General features: G+C 46.0%; 1 protein-coding gene across 9 annotated transcripts in view; it reads right to left on the minus strand.

Moving 5' to 3' along the window:
* garnl3 (GTPase activating Rap/RanGAP domain like 3) overlaps positions 1 to 22,534 on the minus strand; it is a 44,397-nt gene that overhangs the window by 5,758 nt on the left and 16,105 nt on the right. For 4 of the 9 annotated variants that reach the window (XR_009126641.1, XM_058065025.1, XM_058065018.1 and 1 more), the window contains exons 5-29: positions 16,754 to 16,823; positions 9,980 to 10,054; positions 9,088 to 9,190; positions 7,880 to 7,998; positions 7,502 to 7,566; positions 7,083 to 7,146; positions 6,941 to 6,967; positions 6,278 to 6,353; positions 6,110 to 6,208; positions 5,745 to 5,848; positions 5,503 to 5,611; positions 5,385 to 5,430; positions 5,205 to 5,311; positions 4,417 to 4,532; positions 3,978 to 4,100; positions 3,742 to 3,816; positions 3,545 to 3,659; positions 3,361 to 3,387; positions 3,160 to 3,264; positions 2,078 to 2,194; positions 1,726 to 1,880; positions 1,497 to 1,655; positions 1,176 to 1,242; positions 842 to 949; positions 225 to 343 (exon numbers count right to left, since the gene is read on the minus strand). Coding sequence is in view for 8 of the 9 variants with exons in the window: in XM_058065025.1 (XP_057921008.1) it covers positions 225 to 343; positions 842 to 949; positions 1,176 to 1,242; positions 1,497 to 1,655; positions 1,726 to 1,880; positions 2,078 to 2,194; positions 3,160 to 3,264; positions 3,361 to 3,387; positions 3,545 to 3,659; positions 3,742 to 3,816; positions 3,978 to 4,100; positions 4,417 to 4,532; positions 5,205 to 5,311; positions 5,385 to 5,430; positions 5,503 to 5,611; positions 5,745 to 5,848; positions 6,110 to 6,208; positions 6,278 to 6,353; positions 6,941 to 6,967; positions 7,083 to 7,146; positions 7,502 to 7,566; positions 7,880 to 7,998; positions 9,088 to 9,190; positions 9,980 to 10,054; positions 16,754 to 16,823 (2,350 nt within the window). In the remaining variant the exon portion in view is untranslated. Of the gene's footprint in view, positions 1 to 224; positions 344 to 841; positions 950 to 1,175; positions 1,243 to 1,496; positions 1,656 to 1,725; positions 1,881 to 2,077; positions 2,195 to 3,159; positions 3,265 to 3,360; positions 3,388 to 3,544; positions 3,660 to 3,741; positions 3,817 to 3,977; positions 4,101 to 4,416; positions 4,533 to 5,204; positions 5,312 to 5,384; positions 5,431 to 5,502; positions 5,612 to 5,744; positions 5,849 to 6,109; positions 6,209 to 6,277; positions 6,354 to 6,940; positions 6,968 to 7,082; positions 7,147 to 7,501; positions 7,567 to 7,879; positions 7,999 to 9,087; positions 9,191 to 9,979; positions 10,055 to 16,753; positions 16,824 to 20,719; positions 21,038 to 22,534 lie in introns of those variants that run through there. The other 5 variants (XM_058065026.1, XM_058065023.1, XM_058065024.1 and 2 more) reach the window with 4 other exon arrangements.

Consider the following 22,534-nt stretch of genomic DNA (forward strand, 5'->3'; position numbering starts at 1 on the left):
TATTGCTTTGTAGCCATGCAGATTGCCGGCCATATTTCCCACTGGGCTAATAAAGATTGACTGGAATGAGAGCGCTGAGGCAGCAACTTGTGCAGCACCGAGCATCTCGCTCTTCCAGTGCCGACTCTCTCCCAAGCTTGCATGGAAGCACCCGGCGCTCGTACAGTTGTGAGGCATAAAAAAAAAAAAGAGCAACCGGCCGGACCTTCGAGTAAGGTACTGACCCGTGAGGAGGCGAGCTGCAGCTCCGGGACCACCGCTGTGTACACGAGGTTGCCGTTGACCACCAGGCGGATCTCAATGGAGTCTGTTGTGAAGGCCAGGATGTACGGGAAGGCGCAAACTGCAGAGAAAGTACGATGTATAAAAACAGACATCCACGTGGACAAAAAAAAAAAAAAGACTGATATCCCTCAGTTCTGTCTGGCGTCCTGGTAGCCTAGCCACCAGGTTTGTGTCCTTACGCTCCACTGATTATATTTTTTGTAGTGTGAAAATGACGCAAGAGATAAGAGTAAAAATAAAAGTAAAAAATAAGAATAAATAAAAGCCCCTCTCGAGCACTGTCACAGTAAATATGTTCACTGAGGAACCTTTGAGACGAGACTGGTGCCTGTCTCACCAAACAATGACTGACACCTTGTGGCCAGTGTGGCATCCTGTACTTCCCACAGATGGAGAATATTGCCTTATTACTGCTTATGTTGGCGTTGTAAACAATGGACACATGCAAACACGGGTTAGCAACAACCGGATGCTTGAGGCAGAGTCTGTTGTTTCCTTGGCGACGGCAAGCTCCGGGCAGGGTGGAGCGGCAGGCCCTGTTGCCGTGGCAACCTACCAATAGCATTGGGCATCTGGTTCCAGCTGAAGTGGAAGTCTGACGTGTTGGACTGGATCATGGGCGTGGAGCCGTTAAACGGACAAACTTTCTTGTAGTAACAAATATCTGTCAATAAACCAAACAACCAAACACAACCAGATTTAGCTTTCAAATGCCATGAGGATTGTTAGCATTCTGTAGCTTCAAAATACAACAAGCCGGTGTGAGCACGGCTCGTCTGCGGCTGTTAATATTCTGCAGCAGGTGGTGAATGATTGTTATTCCGCAGAGGCTGGCTCGGTTTGGCCGTTAAGAGACACGCACTTGAGTCAAATATCATTCATGGACTCACAATTGTAGCACAACAGCAGCCCTGCCTCGCCATCTTCATACATGTCGATCGCTGCCACAAAATTGACCTGCGGACAAAGAGAAGACAGCCACTGCGAGATTATTGATGACTTCATTTTGTCAGAATACGAGCGCATAGTTTGATATTATTCTTTGATAAGAAGCCGTGTGTCAAAAATAAGATGCTCTGCTATGCCGGAACTCCTGCTGTATTCTTGATTCGGTACCCTTTCCCCCCGTCTGACGATGGACCTCCATACAAAAGCGTCCTGGACCAACCTGAAACCCGAGCTTCTGCCTGGTGGAAACGAGAAGGCCTCACCCTGTTGGCGTCGACGTGGTGCAGCCGGTAGGCGTCGCCGGTGCTCTCATTGATGAGGTCGAACTGATGCTTGTAGGCCACGCAGATCATGTTGTCGTTCTCGCCCGTCGGCCCGTCCACCAGCGCCATCACCACGGGCGGGTCGCACAGACAGATCTCCTGATGGGTAAGAAGACGGCATAGACGTTGTGGCCGCCGCAAGGATTTTACAACGTTGTCAAAGTCTTACTCGTATGTACTGAAACTCCTCCACCGGCGAGTCCGTTCCCATGGCGCTGAAGCCTTCAAAGCGCTTCCTCGTGATGAGGAGGAGCTTGTTCCTGATGGCTGCCACAATCCTCAGCTCCGAGCCATGATGGGTGTTAATGGAGTATAAATGGCATCCTGGGACAAGAAGCAGGTGGGTTGGGGGGGTGCATGAGGACACAGGATCGGGTATGTCAATTGCTGGCACGGAGCGGTTGATCGATGCAACTGGCACGGGTCAGCGGGTTTGCAACTGAGTCACTCACCCGCTAACGATTCCCCACATGCAGTTTTATAGACTGAAACATGTTTACGTTATGACGTGGTTTCCCCACCTTTCGTTTTCTCCAGTTTATTCTCTCGGCTGTCACACTTGTTCCGAGCGAGCTGCCTCTCCTCCAGACCTCTCTTGAGCGTGCTGAGTCGGAACACATAGAGACGAGCATCCTTCCCTGGAAAGGAAACCATTCAGTATCCTCCTTTTGTTTGGATAATGCAAAAACCTCGAAAAAAACTCTTTCAACATTTGCAAAAGGGTGCAGACCCTGCCAAGGAAGAACCCATAAAAATGTGCTGAGTCTTGGGATAAATGTGTGGATCCAGTGGTGTCAAAACGCCTGTGCCGCTGTCACGCCGCCAATACCAAGTTAATCACGTTTGTCAATGTGAGGGTTAGCTAATTATCCGCAGGGAAATTGATGACATGCATCCGTGGCCCACAATTATACCTCTTCTTTACAGCTTCCTGCTTTCCATGTTTTCATGTGCCATTGAACGTCTGCTTGCGTGTATTTGTCCTTCTTAGGCTAAACAGACACACAGTACAGTGGAGATGGGATCAATGTGTTCAGTGGACCAAAGGAGGTGGCGGTGGCGGCGGATGTGTCGATAGGGTGAGAAAGGAAAGTGCAGACCTCTGCCAAGGCCAATAATGCCACATACAGTGGGCCAGAAGCCATTTTCAGCCTAAAGTATCTGTGACATGTTGTGTGTCTTAAAGAAGCAAGGCCTGGAAAGTGACGTCCGTGATTGTCAGCTAGCAAGAGCTGTCTCTAGCGGCGTACAAGCAGTCGTGTGTAGAGAGTGGACAGCAGCTCATGTGTGCATATGTGTTCTCTGACTTTTAATAAAGCCACTGAAGTTCATCGTGATTTTCTCCTCAAGAGGGTCGGGTGTTGATTCTGAGACTAACATTCCCAGATGCCCAGTCCACCGACACAATGACATCATCAACCAACATGATGGATTGAAGTAACCCCTTTGGATCTCATATTTTATGTTCAGCATAAAACATCACTTTTTACGGGAATTGATGAGTTGTTAAAACACACAGAACAGAAGCTTGGTTGTAAGGTTGCACTTGGTTGTAAGGCGTTCACTCCGCCCTCCAGCAGGTGGCGGCACTGAGCGTGCATACCTTTGTCCGCCCTGGTGATGAGCAGGTCCTGAGGCTCCAGAATGTGCATCTGCTTCACCAGCAGCGTCTTGTCAAACACTTGTACCGGGGGGAGAGCCTGCGCTTCTGTGTGACACACATTGAAGGAAGGGTAAAATCTGACTGGAAGAGCAAGAATAAAAAAAAAAAAAGAAAGTGGTGGATGGATGGCATGGCGCTCACCAGTGCAGGACGAAGGTGGATCAGGTCCTGTAAAAGCAACAACAAGGATATGTTAGCTCACAACAACATTGACATTTCAGCATGGCTGCCTTTGTGTTAGAGGACACGCAGTGGAAGTGGTGCTGATGTGTTGGGGTGGGGGGCTGGGGGGTGGGGTGTTCGATTACAATTAATTTAACCTCACCCTCCAGCAGGACGACTCCCGCTGTGTCGGTGGCCACCAGCAGCGACTGACCCCAGGAGTCGGCACACACGATCTCATATGGGAACGTGCTGCAGAACGACTGCGACTCCCACGGCTGAAGCGAAGAACGATAAACGTTGGGGAGGCGCTGGCACATCTTCATAGTAACAACAGGATTTGATGGTACTTGTTTTCACCTCCTTTCTGCACAGGCCCGTGGTGACCAAGCTGGTGGGGGCATCTCCTCTCACAATGGTCTTCAGCTTGAGAGCCTGGGGGGGGTGCATTACAGAAGATAAGTGAGTACCGCGGCCCTAAACTCCCCCCAAGTATTAACCCCATGTTAATTCCTAACCTCAAACCGACCCTACCCCATAACCCTAGCCCCTCCCACTAATCCTAACATTGTGTGTGAAAAACTTGTTTTGGTCACCTGGCCTATCCTGACAAATTCGGCCTGCCGCGCCTCCTCCTTCTTGCGTGCCGACTTTGGGGACTCGGGCAGCACGTCGCTGAAGGAGCGCCGGTTCAACATGTTCTGCGGGGAAAAAGGGACCTAACATGCGGCACACAATCGCACGTGGAGGAGCGAAGGGAAGGGGAGGGAAAGAAAGCAGAAGAAGAAAAGGGGTGTGTCTTAGAGAGGCTGACGGCGACAGTGACATTGAGTTGGCAGAAGAAAGAAGCAAAGAGGAGAAGCAAAGGCGGCACTGCAGTGGAATCAGACGGTGTGCTGTGGAGCCGTACGCAGTGGCTGCAGTGGATGGCAGCACAACGCAGTCAGCAGGTTTCGAAGTCACAGCAGTGACAAGAAGGAGGGAGTGGGCGGCGGGGGCGGCAAAGGAGACCAAAAATTGGGAGTTTTCTCGTACCTTGTGCAGGTCGGGCATGAGGTCTTGGTAGAGCGAGCGGATCAGCATGTCCAGGGTACGCTGACGCTTCTGGGCAAATGTTGGCGTCTCCAGTGTGGCTTTCTCTCCATTGATTACTGCAGAGAGGGGAGAGAGATGCATTGACACGTTTCCTTTATACACCACAATCCTTAATCCTATCTTAATCCTCATCAGCAGCTCAATCCATAAGCACAAGCAATGGCCGCGGTCAAATATATGCGGGAGGTCCTTGGGTTCCATTCCCAAGACACCGTTTAGTGTTTTATATGTCAAAACCTCAAACTAAATTAACCGCTAAGTCACTCTCAAGCACAGTCTGCACACATAAAGTCCTAAAATACAATTATTAACAAGAAAGTGCAAGAATAAAAGGTTTAAATTTATCTCTGTGGTTTTCTTGCAAACAAAGAGGGGTGTTGCAAAGGAGGGAGAGACACACAGCGAACACACAGCTTTTCAAAAATACATCTATTTCCTGGTCGAATACGACCTGGTATTAGTAAAAAAAATGGAGCTTGCTTGTTTGGGCTTTGTGAAAGGGAAGTGGGCAGGAGACGGTCGCTGGAGGCTCCAGCACATCCCCACGACCCTAATCATGATAAGCTGTACAGAAAATAATAATAATAATAATAATAATAATAAATAATGGTAATAATAATATCTTCTTTTACATATGAGGTGTCTTATTGGACCCCACTTCCTTCCCTTTTTCAGTGTGCATGTGTAGAAAATATAACAAATAGATATAGTATATAAAACACTCTTACGTTTGACTAGTAAAAAGTCCCTGAATTCGTGGTGATCGGTAAACACGGGCTGCGACGGTAGAGGAGGTCCAAAGAGCGGCACGCTCTCTTCTGAGAATATCTTCAACCTGAGACCAGAGACTTTCATCAAAATAAAAAAATAACGATTTTAAAGAAGCCTCATGTGACATCGTCGCTTACCTGTAGCTGTCGTTCTGACTGTTATATCTAACTAATGCAAAAATATCTGCAGGCGTGAGTGAAGGAAAAGCTGCTGGAAAGAAGCTCAGAAGGAGAACTGCTCAAATTCCAAGGATACGGGTGAAATGAGATCGGATCATGGAGGGTTTGAACGACGACGACACTTCATCGCCCTCCTGGAATACTATCGTGACAATGTCGTTTCCGATATGCCTCTTTCGCTCCACCTGGGGGGGGGGAAGTACGCAGAAGAGAGTCCCGGTGAAGTGTTTGCTGATTGGAATCTTTTTTTTTTTGCAGCAAAACCGAAATCCGATGCCGGTGGCACGCATGAAGACAGACACAAAAGAGGACGCACACCTGCTGTTTGTTCTCTTTGGAATAGGGCAACATGGTGGACACATGGAACATGAGCTCGTGGCCCTGATACACCGTGTAGATGGACTTGATCCCTGTAGTGTCATCTGGGAGAAGAAGCGACAAGGAATGATGATCACACGGATAGCTCTCGAGTTCATACTAAAAAAGTGACTTGGGATGTCGGATTTTGGCTTTTTTGTCCAACTCTCAATTTCCCGTACCGATATCAGCTGATACTAATATTATACAGCATTTTTTTATTGTTTTTCATGATCAGGAGAAAAATGCAATCGCATTTCTAAGCTGATATCAGGCTGATAATTATCGGACATCTGTAAAAGTGACGCTCCTCTTTGGCGACTTACTCTTGGTGTCCAGGCCTCCCCGGTAGCCCGCCCATCCCTGCAGCGTGATGGTGTCGCCGAGCAGATTGAGGAACTTGTCAAAGCTGTCGCTGCCCATTTCTACAAGCAAAGACAACTTCACATACAAGGAAAATTCTCCAATAGATTTTTTTTTTTTTTTTTATTTACCGTTGCTAAACATCTCATCATCTGTGAGCTGTCCGTCTTTGGCATAGAGAACACCAAATTTAAAGTTGACAGAGCCCTGTCGGAATGACATGATAGTCGTTTAGTGTTGCAGTGGTTGCCCATGTACAGTCGTCCCTCCTGCGATAAGTGAATAAGTCAACCTTTATAAGTGAATTTCGGTAATGTAGGGTTCAATGTTTACTGATTAGCTACCAAAGACGTATCTATACCTTTTTTAACCCAAACACCCAATCCCAAAGATGGATTTATGCGCATTTTACCTCTTTTTATTGTGTGAGAGGCAAAAAGAGGTGATGACGCAACTGCACAATAGAAGAGATCATGTGTGGTGCAGCTTCAAGACATAAAAACATTGTGCATCGTATAAGAGCTCAGCATGTAAAAGAGCAATCCACAGGCGAGAGAGACGTCTGTGAAAAATGGGTGGATTGAATCAGTTAATACATGTATATTTTGGTAGTCTGAGCACAGAAAACATTTACCATTAGGCCCCGTAGACATGAACCAACACTAATATTGTCATCTTTACATTCCTTGTTTGCACCACATTGCTCAACTGTAATGTGCAGGCTCCGGCATCACTGCAGGGACGGCCACAGCGATTGTTTGAAAATGTACATACAAAGGAGCAGCGTCTTGTACCTCTTGTTCCTCCAGCACCAGCAGATCCTGAAGGAGACGAGGACACAAAAGGCGATCAGGTAACAAAGATGACCTGATGGCCCCAGGATGGTGCTGCTCAGGACGATGACACAGTGCTGCACATTATTCCGAGGGTGCTCACCTTCTGAATGTCAGGGTTGAGGATCTCCCTGGGGCCTCTCTCAAACCTGTCCATGTTCATTGCGCTGGCATTACACAGACAAGGATGTAATTACATTAAAGGAAGGAAAGAAAGAAAGAAAGAAAGAAAGAAGCCATGGAAGACAGACAACGGCCTCAAGCTACAAAGTGCTGAAAAATGCAAACTGACACAGCAGAGGATTTTCTTTCTTATTTGTAATACACACCCATCTGTGATAGATGCACTTGATACAGTCGCCATTTTGGCCAGTTTATTTGTGAACATGGATTAGCAAAAATGCGAAGTGAACAGATGTTGCCGGGTACCGCTGCAGAAGCGCTACATTGTCATAAATGGCCTTCCTGAAGCCTGACTTGAGAAATAGCTTACAAAAGCGTTTCAGATAAGCTTTTCCTTACCTCAGGATGGACTTGACTGACAGTGTTTTGGTGGGGCTGTAGGGCAGGCTGATCTTTAAGGTCCCCTGTGCACATACCGACACGGGATCATTTGTTGAAATGATTGCCATCATGTGACACAACGGTCAAAACAAGACAACACAATCAGGTAGCAGAGATATCTGATTAGATGCAGGCCAAATTTAGACACCCCATCTTAAGACTTAAACGCTGAGTCATCAACTCCTACGAGCCTGATGATGACTCAGGACTAAATCCATGTTGATTGTCTTTAACAACATATTTGACAGAATAACGTGACGACAGGAGCAATAAAAAGGCGGCTGTGGAAGACCAAAGACCAAAGCCCAAAGAGCGCTACAGGTCGACTGAACACACCGTTTTTCTCCACAGGATGGCTCGATACTGCAGCACCCGCTGATTGTTCTGGTCTGACAGCACCACTGACAGGTAGAAGGGGTTCTTTTCTGCATCCGTGCCCACGTAGTTCTGATGGACTGAAGGGGGAGCAAAGACTATGTGAATCCAGACATGAGGACTATTATATTACAGTAAACCTCGGATACGTATATCAAACTCGGATATATCGGAAATTCGCTCACAACGGACAGATAAAAAAGAACCGATTTTTCTGTAATGCATTTCCAATAAAAATTCATTGCATATATCGGATTTTTTATAACGGATTTCACCTATTTCGGACAAAATCTCCAGTCCCGTTCCAATGCATTTCCATTAAATTTCCCTCGCATATATCGGATGGCCGCATCGTGGCGCTCCGATTCGCCGAATCGTGACAGGCCGCTATACGACGTCATTTGCAGCGTTTGCAGCGTTGCCTGCGCGTCCAGGTACATTGGAAACATAGTCAAGGAAGTGCCTTTTTATAACGGATAAAATCCGATTTACGCATATACCGGATATAAATCCGATATATGCGTAAAACGGACATTTTCCGGTATACGCATATAACGGATTTCTCTTATATCGGACAAAACCAGTGGGAACAATTGAATCCGATATATCCGAGGTTTACTGTATTAACAAAAGTGTGTTAGGATTGTAAGGATAAATTCCTACTGCAAATGAGATAAATCATCAGTATGACCCAAAGTTGGTGATGAGAGTACATTCACTCATCTAAGTGAAGCTCCAAAAATGTGCTGCTTTATGGACTGGCGTCACGGTGTGTGTCACCTTTCACCCTCACACCCCTCAGGTTAAGGGGGCAACATCAGCAATGACGCCAAACAGGAGTCCAAATTGAAAAACGGATCCCTCCCTGCATCTACATAACGCTTCCCTTCCTTTCAAGCCAGCGACATAATTGCTTTGCTGTCATTGGCTGCCTGAGCCGATGGCAAAGGCTTGCTAATATGTCGTGCTGCAGAGTGGAGTCAGCTTTGTTCAGGCTGTGAGACGCAGATGGCTCAGCTGCAGTCCAAACAGAAACCAGCCAAGTTTCCGCCATGGTCTGCTCGCCCCTGGCTGGCGCGAGGGACTCTGGTTTGCGGCTGCCTGACTTTTCCCTCCCGATTATGTGCAGACGTCTCTGGATTGAAGAGTTTAAACAGAGCGACACTGACCTTTTCCCAGAAAGTATTTAAAGAACCATCTGGTGTGGTACTCGGGATTCTCCAGATGGACGTCGGTTCTCCTCCAGGTTCCAGGGGTGTAGTCCAAAGTCTGCTTATTACACAGCAAAAACACACTTTCACGATTAAAATAAATAAAATAAAATCTGCGATGGTGATAACTTCCACTGCACAGTACTGGCTCGGCTACACTGGCATCGCTGTGTGGTGTTCAACTTCACAATAGTAAGCGTAAGTTCAAATGTTTATTAGAGAAGTAATAGAAGATGATGCTAAGGCTGTCTTTCAATTCATGCACTTAGTACAATACTTACACTCAAGAGCTAAGCTGCGGAAGAGAGAAACGAAAAGAGAAGAAGAGAAAGTCCACATGTATTGCAACCGTCTTTCCTGTAAGTTGGCAATGGCAGTAATTGATTTGGGACAGCACTACATTGTTAAAATGTGTATGTAAGAAAGTATTTAGTGTAAATAGTTCATATTAAAGTTTAAGTATGGAAGTGCAGGAACTGAAACACAGCCGAAGTCTAAGGAAACAGGGGAGAAGGCAGCAGTTTAAGGCTGAGGGTAAGGGTAAGGCATAAGGCATAAGGCAAACGACGGCAGCCAAGGCAACAGGCAAAGGTTAAGGAAAAAGGATAGAAGGCAGCAGTCTAAGGACAAAGCTAAGGTAACAGGCCAAGGCAACAGACTAAGGTAGAGGAAAAAAGGACAAGGCCAAGGCAACTGACTAAGCCTCGGCCAGTGGATCCCTGACCCTGGCTACTACAAATAGTACCTAATGGGACCAAGTGGTACCTGCATTTGCCAAGCCAAGTAGTTACTGTGCAGTGGAAAAGGTTGCACTTGGAGTATATTAGAATACATAACATGTTGCTGGTACCTCATCTGTGGAGCCATTCTCCACCCTGAAGCGTCCCGCCCTCTGAATGGCCCCATCTGCATCACTGGATATCAGCTGTGGAGGTGGGCAAATGCTTTACGTGAGACCAGCTTGACACAAAGACAGTTATAATGGGAAGCATCACAATCACTGGAGGAGGGAAAGGAGGAAAATAACCCCCCCCTCCCCCAAGCCGATACAATTATGGCGTATGTTTGGTCGCCTGGCAACCGACGGACGAGGCGCTCCCCCTAACCTCTCTTTGCTTTCTGACCGTCTTTGCCTGTCAGCTTCCTCCCTGCCAGAGGTCACGGTGAAGATGTGCTCAGGGAGATGGGAGAGAGGGCGGGTGTTAAAGGCAACATGTCACACGCGTGATGGAAGAAGGTGCAACAGATGGTCTGTTCCAAGTGGCAATGCGGCATGGGGGTGTCGGGCAAGTCCTTGAGTGGACATGGGAAGCTGCTTGATATGCATCACTGTCTCTTCTGGGTCACAACCACAACAGGGAAGACGACAACACCTTTTTCTTCCACCACACATGAAATTAAACTTTGGCAGAGCTTCCTGTGAAAGACAGATGTAAACATCACTATGTGGTTGATTGAAAAGGGGGAACACTTTTACACTGCCTGTAAAAGCCGCCATTCCTCGCCTTTTTTTTTCTTTTAATATAAATGACAAAGAAAGAACGCGAGAGCGATGTCAACTTGACACCTTTGGAGGTAATCGTATAAGAGCCTCCCGGCTCAATGCCTCCATGTTTTTGTATAACATGAGTCCTGTAACATAAAAAAAGGGATTGCCCTCCAAGCATAACCTCCTCACCTTACATTATTTTCCTATGGGAAAATGTGCTTTGGTTAGAGTTTGTTTTGGTTTGAGTTGGACCTTCTGGAACCAGTTAATGATGTTAACTTAGGGACCACTACAACCACAGCAGGGGTGTCCAACCAGTCAGAGATCTGCCATTCTGAGAGCCAATTTGACAAATTCTTGAAAAAAATAAGATTGCGATCAACTGATCAACTTCAAGCTATTCTCATTCAATGTACATGCTAGCGAAAATAAACTTTGATATGCTTTCATGCCTTTATAAGAGCGGCACTCCTACACTACCACTACAATATATATGCGTTAAAAAAACATACAAGCTACCTCTATCCTACACGGCATTTTCCTCTCCTTCTCCACGTGAACGCACTCATGCACTCAAAGACAGGAAGTGTCAGTACGGAAGCGCACCAATTCTGGCACAGCATGGGACCCACTTTCCCCCCGACCTCTTTGGTTGGAAGCAATTATTTCATGTCCTCACGCATTTAATTATATGATTGCCAAATACAGCAATACTGTAGAGCGCTAAAATAGTCATTGAGACGCCTAGAAAAGGTCTGTTTATGACACCGTCCCACTAAATTGATGCTAATGTTCTCAGATCAATAAGCCTTGCATACTTATTGAATGCAATTAAGGTATAAAACCACCACTGATGATAGATAAGATGATCAATGAAAACATCAAATCAGTCACAGTGTTGAAGTTATAAATACTGCTTAAAAAGTGTGAAATATTCATTCATTCATTTTCTACTGCTTACACTCACGAGGGTTGTGGGGTGCTGGAGCCTATCCCAGCTGTCTTCAACATAGAAAAAACATTATCTGTAAAAATGGTGGGCTTTTTGTGGGCTATATCACAAAGCTGAGATGCAGTTTTTTTTGTACAAAATATCTGCCCTGTGATTGGCTGGCGACCAGTCCAGGGTGTACCCTGCCTCTCGCCCGAAGACAGCTGGGATAGGCTCCAGCACCCCCGCGACCCTCGTGAGGAAAAGCGGTAGAAAATGAATGAATGTACAAAATATCAAAGTCGCCCTTTCATTGTTCAGTACGTGGCCGTCGGGGGAAAAAGATGAAGATTTTCTATACCTTGATGAAAACTCCAGGGGGTGAAAACCAAGGCCGAGGCGTGACACCGTCACCAAGTGTTTGTTGAATTGTGTTTGAACCTCAGCCCGATGCGAAGCCCTGTGCCATTTTCTGTTTCCATAGACGGCGCCGTGCGTGTGAAGCCTTCACACCAACCAGCCTAATGCGGCGCAGCAACAAGCTTCATTGTACACAATGACACAGTGTTGTCAATGGAGGCAGGCAGGTGGCAGGCTGCTCTAATAGACAACAGCGCATTTAATAAGGAAGGCGCTGCCTCCTCATCCTTTCGTATGCATATTAACAGGCAACAGGAAACAAAGACCCGTGCGCTGCTTCCCGCGCACGCCTGAGTCTGCACCTCCAGCCGGCTTTGCTATTCCATTACAAACTGTAAAGTGCACAGGGAAGCTACATATATCCACCCCCCTCCTCTGCTTCCCACTTCCTCCATCGCTCTTGCCTCGTGCAACATTAAGCATCTAATCGCAGGATAATGGAGGGGAAGCCAGCGCAGCTCCGACTGAGCGATGCTTCCCTGCTCCGTGTCATTGTGAGCAGGAGAAAAAATGGACACGTCCAAAGTGCTGTTCTCCTTTTTATATGAAAGACAGATTGCTGCAGTTTCAGGGCTTCGTTAAAAAAAAACACCTACAGGAATAAAGATTCCATATTGGAATTATGCAACACAAGATAAAAGCCTGGCCACTCCCATGATTCCCGCGGGTCACAGGAGGGAGGAATCCTATGTGCCAAATCCCAATGCAACGGTACTGCAGCCCTGTAGGTGGCAGTGATGTGCAATACAAAGCGTCTTGTTGTCACGGCTATCACTACATGATACGGTTGGCTACTGCCCCCCCAGGCCCCCCCAACGCAGGCGGACTAATGCTGGAAAGTGACAATTCCGAAGTTCCATACCATTTTAAACATATAGGTAAATGTGAAAAGTACAAATGTCGGATAGGGAACCTTTAACAAAGCGGCGTGACGGAATCAGACCTGAGACAAAGAGATGAGGTGTTGGGGTGATTGAAGTGAGGGACTACCGGGAGCGTCTAATGACGACAAAAAGCCGACTGATAAAAGAATAATGCCCCCCCCCCCCCCCCCACAGCAACACCCTCCTTGACCCACTTGCCCTTAAACAGCAAGCATTTAAGGGCAGGACTTAACAATTTAGAAGCTGATTTCCCATGAGGCCGAGTGACAAAGCGTGACATGAGCGGGTGCTGAATCAATACATTTGGTGACTTCTGGTCGGTAATTGATCTCGTGGCCGGGCCGTCGATGCACACTAACAACCCTCCGGGTGGGAGGGGCTGGATGACAATACGAGGATAAATATTATGAGATGACCGACGGCGACGCATGTGTGAGATCATCAGAAGCGGTGTGACTCACTTGCCCTCCACTGGCGAGCACACAACGCCTTTGAGGCTAATAAAACCATTCTTATGGAGGTGTGTTTCATGTGGATCATGGCACCAGGGCCGTCTTTTCTTGACAGGTGGATGTGCTTTATGAGCGGGATTAGGCTGAAACGACATTCCCACTTTTATCCAAACTTTGTAGCCAGGTAGAGAGACGTAGCAATAGATTTTTTCTATCCCTCCTATTATAACGGGAGCCGGGCAATGACATTTCGTTGGCAATTTCATTGCTGTCTTATTGTGCAATGACAATAAAGAAAGATAGATAGATAGATAGATAGATAGACTATCTATCTATCTATCTATCTATCTATCTATCTATCTATCTATCTATCTATCTATCTATCTATCTATCCATCCTTATATTGTGGTTCGATTCCCCCTCACTGGCTGTATTGGGTTAATGATCACTGTTTCATGGTTAAAACATACTGAAATACAAACAATATGTAGTATTCTGGCCACTCGGCTATTATACGACATTACCCTACCTTGCACTGTATGGAGCCAGTTATGGATGCAGAGTGAAAAAAGGTTCTCCTCCCATTCCGTGTGGAAGTGGTAAGTGTGTGACTTCTTACTTTAAATTCTGAGGCTAACCGATCTCGAGTCCTTGTAGCTTAATAGTTGAATGAATACTAGGGGTGTAAAGATGACTATAGGGGTGTTATTTCATATCTGCAGCCCCCCAGACGACACAACAGTGGAAGTCCTGCACAAACCACCTCAGCCGTTGTGGGAACTAAAACAGCAGGAGAAGATGCTGTGACCGAGACCGAGACCACAGAGCGTCACAGCAAGGCGCCGTGCATCGTCTGCTTTTACGAGATTAGTTATGTATCACAGCGGGAGGTGGGGGGTGGGGGGGCAGACACCCATATTTGCTTCCTTGCTCTCATTAATTCAGCAATTTATGGAAGTAAATTGTGTTTTCTCCAGTTTTATTTGGACGGTGGAGACCAGAGTAAATGGAAAGAATAAGAGAGACAAATGAAGGAGTTTTATAAGCGGTCGCATGTGGATTCCAATAAAACACAAGCACTAAATCAGAAAGCAGGCAAGAAATAAAAAAAGCAGCTTATGGCTGAGACACTGACTGTCTTGCTACTGTAGACATCTTATTGTGTCCAGATATACCCAGGTTTCATCCTGTTATTCCCAAATCTACTTGACCCTCAAATGACATGATCCACATGCACTTGACTTTAATGTGCACCCCGACTCGCTAGTACACATTCTCTATGACGGACATATGAGTTGCGTTATGAAGTATAAGAACAGTAAGAATAGAACCTCCCGTCCTTAAACGGCCTCATGGGTCTGACTTGCATATGCCAATTATTTTATGGGCGGTAATTAGTTATGATTGAACACTGTGAGTGGCCGTGCGTGACATGACCGGGAAAAAGAATCAATTCCTTCAGTGATGTCAAAATGCAATTTAATTTGCGGTGTTTGAAAATGAAAACCAATTGATTTTTGCTTTCTGTCCCATCAGACAGTAAGAGTTTTCCCGCTGTGTGGCCTATTTAAGTGGCTGCTCGCCCATCCTTTTTATTTTCCTTTTACAAAAACATGACAGCAATTAACTCAGCTGTTCTGGCTCATGTGCGCTCGGGTTTGCCGCTTTGTTGATGCCAGCGGCCATGTTTTGTTGTCAGCAATCTTTGCCGCGAGAGAACACTTATGGTTGCGTAGACATTTAAACATCAGCATGGTGTAAGAGCCAAACGAGAAGCCAGCGTGCTGATATACAGTCCAGCGTCTGGTGCCGCCCGGCTCGGCAGGCGTTCTCTGGTGCCAGACACACTGAATCAAGGGACGTCGTGCGCACGCACGCATACACACACACACACACAAACACAAGTGGACGGGATAAATCCAAAGTGACAGTGCAGGCAAAAGTCTGAGACTGGAGCGGGCAGACTTCTGCTCACCAGGTGTTGTGTGACACTGACAAACACACACTTTGGATCAGCCGTATACATATATAGTTCTATCATAAACAAATCCTCATGACAACTAATTAGAAACTAATTAGAAATGGTACACTATGTAGAATTCTTCCAGCACGGTAAGCCTCAACATTAAAGATGGCGCAAGTACTTTGTGTACTACATTTTCAGTTTTGATATTAATCTATGGGCTGCACGGCGGACAAGTGGCTAGCACGCAAAACCTCACAGCTAGGAGACCAGGGTTCAATTCCATCCTCGGCCATGTCTGTGTGGAGTTTGCATGTTCTCCCCGTGCATGCGTGGGTTTTCTCCGGGTACTCTGGTTTCCTCCCACATTCCAAAAACATGCTAGACACCCCCGCCACCCTCATGAGAATAAGCGGTAGAAAATAAAGGAATGACTATGAATCTATGTGTTATTGATGTATATCAATCAACATAACAAAGGAGTTGTGGGATGGTTTTCTCTGTTGTCATAAAGACAGCAAATTTGATGGAATTAGCAGCGTCCCTGTGGAATTGTGAATAGTGACATGTGATGGATACTGAAGTAAAACGCATGAATTTTCGGCTAATGAGCTGCAAAAACTTCCTGAGCCTTTAACTGGTCTCTTCTTCTGAACTGAACCCCTGGAATCAAATAACCTTATCATAACCAAGCTACCATTTCATGAGCTGCGTCTGCATCATTGCCATTTTTGAATCAGTAATGTCCTTGTTAAGCATAGACATTATACATTTGCTATGGGCCAATTTCTATTCTCAAAAGAGAATAGACCATTTTATAGGATCATGTGCATGTACTGTACATACATTATGACTCCATCTCTAGTATTCACTTCATGGGTTAAAGCAGCATGTGAGGGCAGGATGCCACTCAAGTCATTTCAAGGCTGTAGTGTGTGGGTGCAAGTGTTTCCTCTTTTCTGTGACTGACGGATACACTTTAAGGCTGTCAGTGACCTCATCCTGACTCTTACTCAGCACTCTGTGACTTGTACACACACACACACACACACACACACACACACACACACACACACACACACACACACACACACAGCGACACAGTGAAGTGCCAGTCTGCTGGTGCTGATTGGCAGCATGTGGTTTCTCCTTACTGCTAATCTGGCACGGCCAAACCCACGACAGGCCTCCTGCGAGGAAGTGCGATTGCAGCACAAACGCCCCTCCTTCTACCAAACTGAAAGAACACTCCGCCCCCACTCCCACCTCTCCAAGTAGCAACAATGACTCAAAGAGCATCAAACAAACAGGACAAATTCAATGTGGAGGCTGACGAGGAGGAGGCAAAAGCGGGAGCGATCATGTCGCTGGACCACACCCAGCGCATCATGACTCACCAGGCCAGCCTCCGATGTCCATCCTCCAGGCCGGCAGAGAGACAGCGAGAGCAAGGAGGGAGGGGTGGAGGCTAGAAAGACGACTCACCAGCTCCACAGAGCCATAGTGCTTCCTGCTGAAGTCTCCACGCCTGCAGCCCAAGTCCTCCGAGGCCGAGCTGCAACACAAACACACGCTCTATAAATACAAACGCCAGCAAACAACACAAAAAAAAAAACATTTTTCCCTCATTAGTGGCGCATGACTGTGATGTTTGGTGTGTGTGATGGAAGTGCTCATGTGCAGGGCAGTAGACTGTTACATGGAGTGCTGCCTTCCAGACTGCTGGGAAGCAACGACCATCCCACTCGGTGCTTCTGAGGTCCGACCTCAAAGTGCTGCAGTTGAAAGTAAACATAAAACACGGCTGCCGACCTCAATAAGTCAACATGCTGGGAAGTGGTGGGCATGCCCTTTGGCACCAAAGTCAGAAAGGACATTGATAAGACACTCAGACTGTACACAACACGGAGAAAATACAGTAATAACACACTAAATACAGGAATTCAGTGGAACAGCAATAAATATAGTCGTCATGTTGAAGAGTCTTGTGATTTCTGATGTACTGCGAATGCGACACGAGTCCTGACTTTGCTGATGTTTGGGCATAGGTTGGCCGACCTAGTAGATGTTTATCAGTTAACATCCAAAACATTTGTAGAACATTTTGCCTTGGCTTGCCTTTGCCCACTTGTTTAGTGTCTGGTTTGTTTACACGGCCATCTTGAATCACGCGGCCATCACAAAATCAGCGTACATGTAGAGCGATACGCCACGCAAGAAACACACAACGCGTACAGAGTACACAAGGGTGCAAGACCTTCAAATTTTAGTTTTAAGGAGAAGATGGTCGTCATTTTAGAGATATATAAATGTGACGGGAGTGGCTGCGTCATCGGCTGTGGTGTACACACATCCACTCCAGTTCCCGTGGAACAGTAAACCAACCAACTTGGCAGCGCATCGAGTGGTGACATTCGGTGTTTCTTCCCGTCTCATTTGAAATCCATACTTCTAATTTCTAATTCCTGTAACCAGCGGCCAGCTAGCGGCCGTCTTGAGTCCCTGCAGCATCAGAGTTGTTCAATGTGATGTCAACAATGATAAATAAGAGTGTAAAGGTGACTATATGGGTAATATTTCATGTCTGCAGGGCTCTGATAATGTTAAAAATCCATATTTAGAAAGTCATTAACAGGTTTTCTATTCCATTTATTAACATTGAATCATGTTCCGCTGAAATTCATTTATTGTGCTTGGGTCTGGAACTAATGAACCGCTACGAACGAGGGACGACTGTATTAGTGGGGACCTCCATTGTACTCAGTGATGGCATCTATTCACCTTGAAGGAAAAACGGCACACACTTTTATTTTCATGAATAAATGAAAGAGCCCCTATACACAAACATATAGGATCAACACAGATTGAAAACAGACTATTATTCCGGTATAGCTGTATAGTATATATATAGGAGAAAACGTTACTGGTGTTCATTTTCATAACCCCCCACTCCATTTCTATCTCCCACCGCGCTCAGGTTTCTTCTCCAGGAGATGGAGGCGTTTATATATAATGTACGTGTGTGCTTAATGCCTTTTAGAGTCCACGAGTGCCTCAGCATCTATCTACCCATCAGCACTCCTCAGATGCTGGCTTCCTCGGGTCGGGCTGACGGCTCGTTCCAGAGCTTTTCTCCTATTCTGGTGTCCTCACACCTTCTACCCAAGTGATACCCAGGTCTTTCCTACCCTTCAGTTGTCCTCTGAGAGGAGGAGGAGGAGGGGTAAGATGGTCGTAAAAAGGGTTGGACCATGAAGAGGGATGATGAAATCTCTTGGCGGCGCTTTAATGAAAAAGATGATGAAAAGTTTTTTTTGGTGCGCGTTTCTGTTATGATACATTTGGAACAGAACATAGTCCATAATCACTGAGCTGAAAAACTTTTCATTTGCATTTTTTGGATCTTTTGGAAGCAAGGTACCATACACTGTGTTTACGCTTCTGGTCTTACTGCTTACGCTCGCATTTGGTGACATCCTATCTGGCCTTTTGTTCCACTGGTGCGGCCTGTGTTCACACTTGCCTCCCTCAAGTCAGACTTAGACGGACTTTATCCAGCCATTTGCAAGCTGACCGTAAACCCATCTCTCAGGCGATCTCGGTGCCCCCCCCCATGTTTGGTCCTGGAGTGCGTCCACACTGGACCCAACAAACCATACTTGCAGAGGAAAAAAAGAGTAGTCTGTTTAAATTGTCACAAAACTGACAGCTTTTCTACTTCAGAGAATGCGAAACTACTACTACGGCTGTGGGAAAGCTGCAAAGAAAAAAAAAAAAAAGACTGCGAACACACTCTAAGGCAAAACAATTAGCTCCATATTTGCTCTTGAAGCTGGTCCTTGGGAGTGATTGCCATTTTATAACCCTGGCTTTAGCTCTTTGTCCCCGAGCTGAGATGAGACAGGTATCAATACGGCAGATTTATACGAGCAAAAAAGCCTTCTGACGGCAATGCCAACAAAGAGATATTTTAATCGACGTTTAAACCACAGCAGGAAGACTCCCATGCCTATTTTGAGCCTTTTGGACTTGGTGAAAAGTCAATATTTCACCAGGCAGGAGGGTACGAGCTGGTTCCTTTCAATTCAAACACAAGCGTCACATTCAAGATGTGCTGAGTCACACGAAATAATTACAACCAAGTTTACCACTCAAACCACTCTGCTTAGCTCTGTTCACCGTGTTAGCAATAGTTAGCAATAGAAATGATTGTTGGGGAGTAAGGGAAAGCTAAAAAGGCAACGATCAGGCACAAATGGTTGGAGTTTCTGATTCCCAGCCAACAGGAGAAAAATATTGTGAACAATACTATGCCAGTAGCAGCAAAACTGCTGGGACGTGGGCTTCGGCAGCTGTCCGGAAGTTCCCGGGAGACGTAAATTAAAGGGACCCTTTGGGCAAGTGGCAGTAAATCACTGGAAACACTGCAGGTGCAGAGTCTGGAAGATCTAGAAAGCTTTCTGTGTGGTTCATTGTGTGTAGCTGCTCTACACGAGTCCAGAACTCAATACAAAAGCCTGAAATTAACCCCTTTAAGAGTTTTGTCCGAGGTCCCAGAACATTTGCGACTGTCGTAGGACTGACCAGTAACAATCCTGCGCCAATGTCTGATTAAACCGACTCAACATCTGATCAGACGTTGGGCTCAGAATTGCCTCAGAATAAGGAAAGAGCAGGATCCTGTTGCCGTGTGCGGTACTTTTGTCATTGGTGCAGACCCTGAAGGCACCGCACAACAGCGTATGGTAGAAAAACACACCTTAAGAGCTCCACTTGAAGGACCAATAAGACAGTATAACATGAATGAGTACACTTTCCATATTACTTGAATGCTGGATGTCAGAAATGAGAAATTAGAATGAAATTAGGATGCAACAAAATTGCCTTCAGGGGGAAAGTCGAGTATCCCAATTGTGTTCAGTCACTGTTCAACTCACTTTGTGGGCATGATGTCAAGAAAGAAGGATAAATAAATGAAATATGTACAGTATATATTAATGCACAGCTGCCACACAAACAGCATCAGCGTCATGCACACCAAAACCAGCTTCTCCTTTTTTTTTTTTTAAAATCCCCTCTATGTGGCAATTGCCAAATCAATAGAATCATCAATTCCATCCTACTGCACCATATCCCCACGCAGCTTCATTTCACACAAGCATTTGGCTGCACCAACCCGCTATAGTCACACTGCACATCCAATTCACACTTTACTTGTACTTTGTTTTTTTCTGTCACTTTTGTAGCAACAGCAAATAAAAGCTGACAAAATGTCCAACTTGAAAGCCATGGCACAGGTGATTAGCAGATTTAATTAACTTTAATGACTGTAAGGAACACCTCGGGGGACATTAGCGCGTCTGATTGCAGCAGGGAGGGAGGGGGGGGCATGCAACAGATGCAAGGTGCCATGCAAAGCTTGCAAAATCAACATTCTTTCTTTGCTTTTACCGCTGATTGAAAGTCAACAGTTTGCTGGATGCTGGATCCACACTGTTCATGTCCCCACGTCACGGTTGTCGGTCCTGCAACAAACTGGTGCTAGAATAAAAAAGAAGGTCCCTCCCTCGCCTCCTTCCGGACCTCCTCTTCCACCAGCGCAGGTTCTCCAGCTAAGCGTGCAGCGGCAACAGCAGCAGCAGCATCACTGCGGCGCCGACAGCAGCTGATCCACACACACACACACACACAAAAAAAAACAGCCGGTTCGAATCCGCTCTGGCTCTGCTCAGGAAGCCGAAGCGGCAGAGTGTGTTTACTGCCTCATCCCGCCCTCCCGCTGACCCCCACGACATCCACTGCTGCACATCAATGGTGCGTGTGTGTGAACACGACACTTTTTGGCTGGAGGCTCTGCAAGAGTGGAGAGAAGACCCCCCACCTCTCTCTCTCTCTTGCTCTCTCTCTCTCGCTCGCTCTCTCTCCCTCGACGAGACGTGGAAAAACAACACAGCTGTTACATCATCGTCAACCACGCCAAGCGTCTCTTTGCTTACACGCGCCTGGAGCCCAAAGTGATGTCAGGATGCAGGCAGGGTTTGGATAAGCACATCCCATCATCCGCAACAGCAAATAGGAAGTCCAATAATGAAACAAAAATCTTATGAATGGGATTCCTGCTCAGCCCTGGATTTTTTTTTTTAAATGATGAATATTTCAATGAATAAACATTCAAATATTAGAAACTGGAAAACTGCTAAAATGAAAAAAAATTACACAACTTTTACCCCCCACATTGTTCCCTAACACACCACAGGATGCTCCAAAATAGAGCAAGGGTGTCCAAAGTGCAGCCTGATGCCATTTGTGACCTGCGGCTATGTCTTTATTGGCCCACAGCACATTCTGAAAATGTCAATTTAAAAAGGCAAAAATCAATACTAAAGGGGGAAAATATATATATATATATGAATAATTTGTTGCAGAAAGTTGAAATTTAAAAAAAGCCTTTTTTAATGTAATGAAGAAAGTTGTAATCCATCCTTCCAGCCAATGCATTCATTCACCAAACATGGCATCTATCATCGCCATACATTTATCTGCTCACCTATTCATCAATGGTCTATCTATTACCTATTCATTTATCCTTCCATTCATCATCTGATCATGCATATGATTATGTAATAATAATAGCCAAAAGAAAAATACATACAAATACAACAAATATAATGACATGGAGGGGCCTGGCGTAAGAATGAAACATGAGTGACAACACGGCTTGAATGTGAATATGCAAAAACAAACATACAGTATTTGTGAAGGCGGTAGTACACAGACAAATACACACATGCACACACACAGGTGAAACCTGAGCTCAGTTAAATCTGATACCACTACAAAAGGCCACTGTGCGCACACACACACACACACACACACACACACACATACACAGACGGTTGCAGGGAGCGCCTGCAGGAATGCTCGTCTCAGGCTACACGCCACCGGGCCGCTCATCAATATTTCACCAACAGAAACCCCCCCCTTGTCTGTGTGTGTGTCACTGGAAAACACCTCAAGCAACAGCAGCACTCATGCCTTCTTCTTCTTTTCTACGTTACACATTTGACCAAAGTGACAATTGATATTAATAACCCGACTCAATGGCAGCCTGGAGGGAGGAAAAAAGGAGGAGGAAAAAAAAAATGGACGCAGAAAATAGCGCCTTTGTTTTCCTCACATCGGCATCAACCTACAAGTAGCCGCCCACCCCCCCAGATATCGCAACACCCCAGCCTCTAATTAGATCCAAGAGCCCAATCACGCGTG

Source organism: Doryrhamphus excisus, chromosome 2 (assembly GCF_030265055.1).
Source record: "Doryrhamphus excisus isolate RoL2022-K1 chromosome 2, RoL_Dexc_1.0, whole genome shotgun sequence".
In the NCBI taxonomy this organism is placed as follows: domain Eukaryota; kingdom Metazoa; phylum Chordata; class Actinopteri; order Syngnathiformes; family Syngnathidae; genus Doryrhamphus; species Doryrhamphus excisus.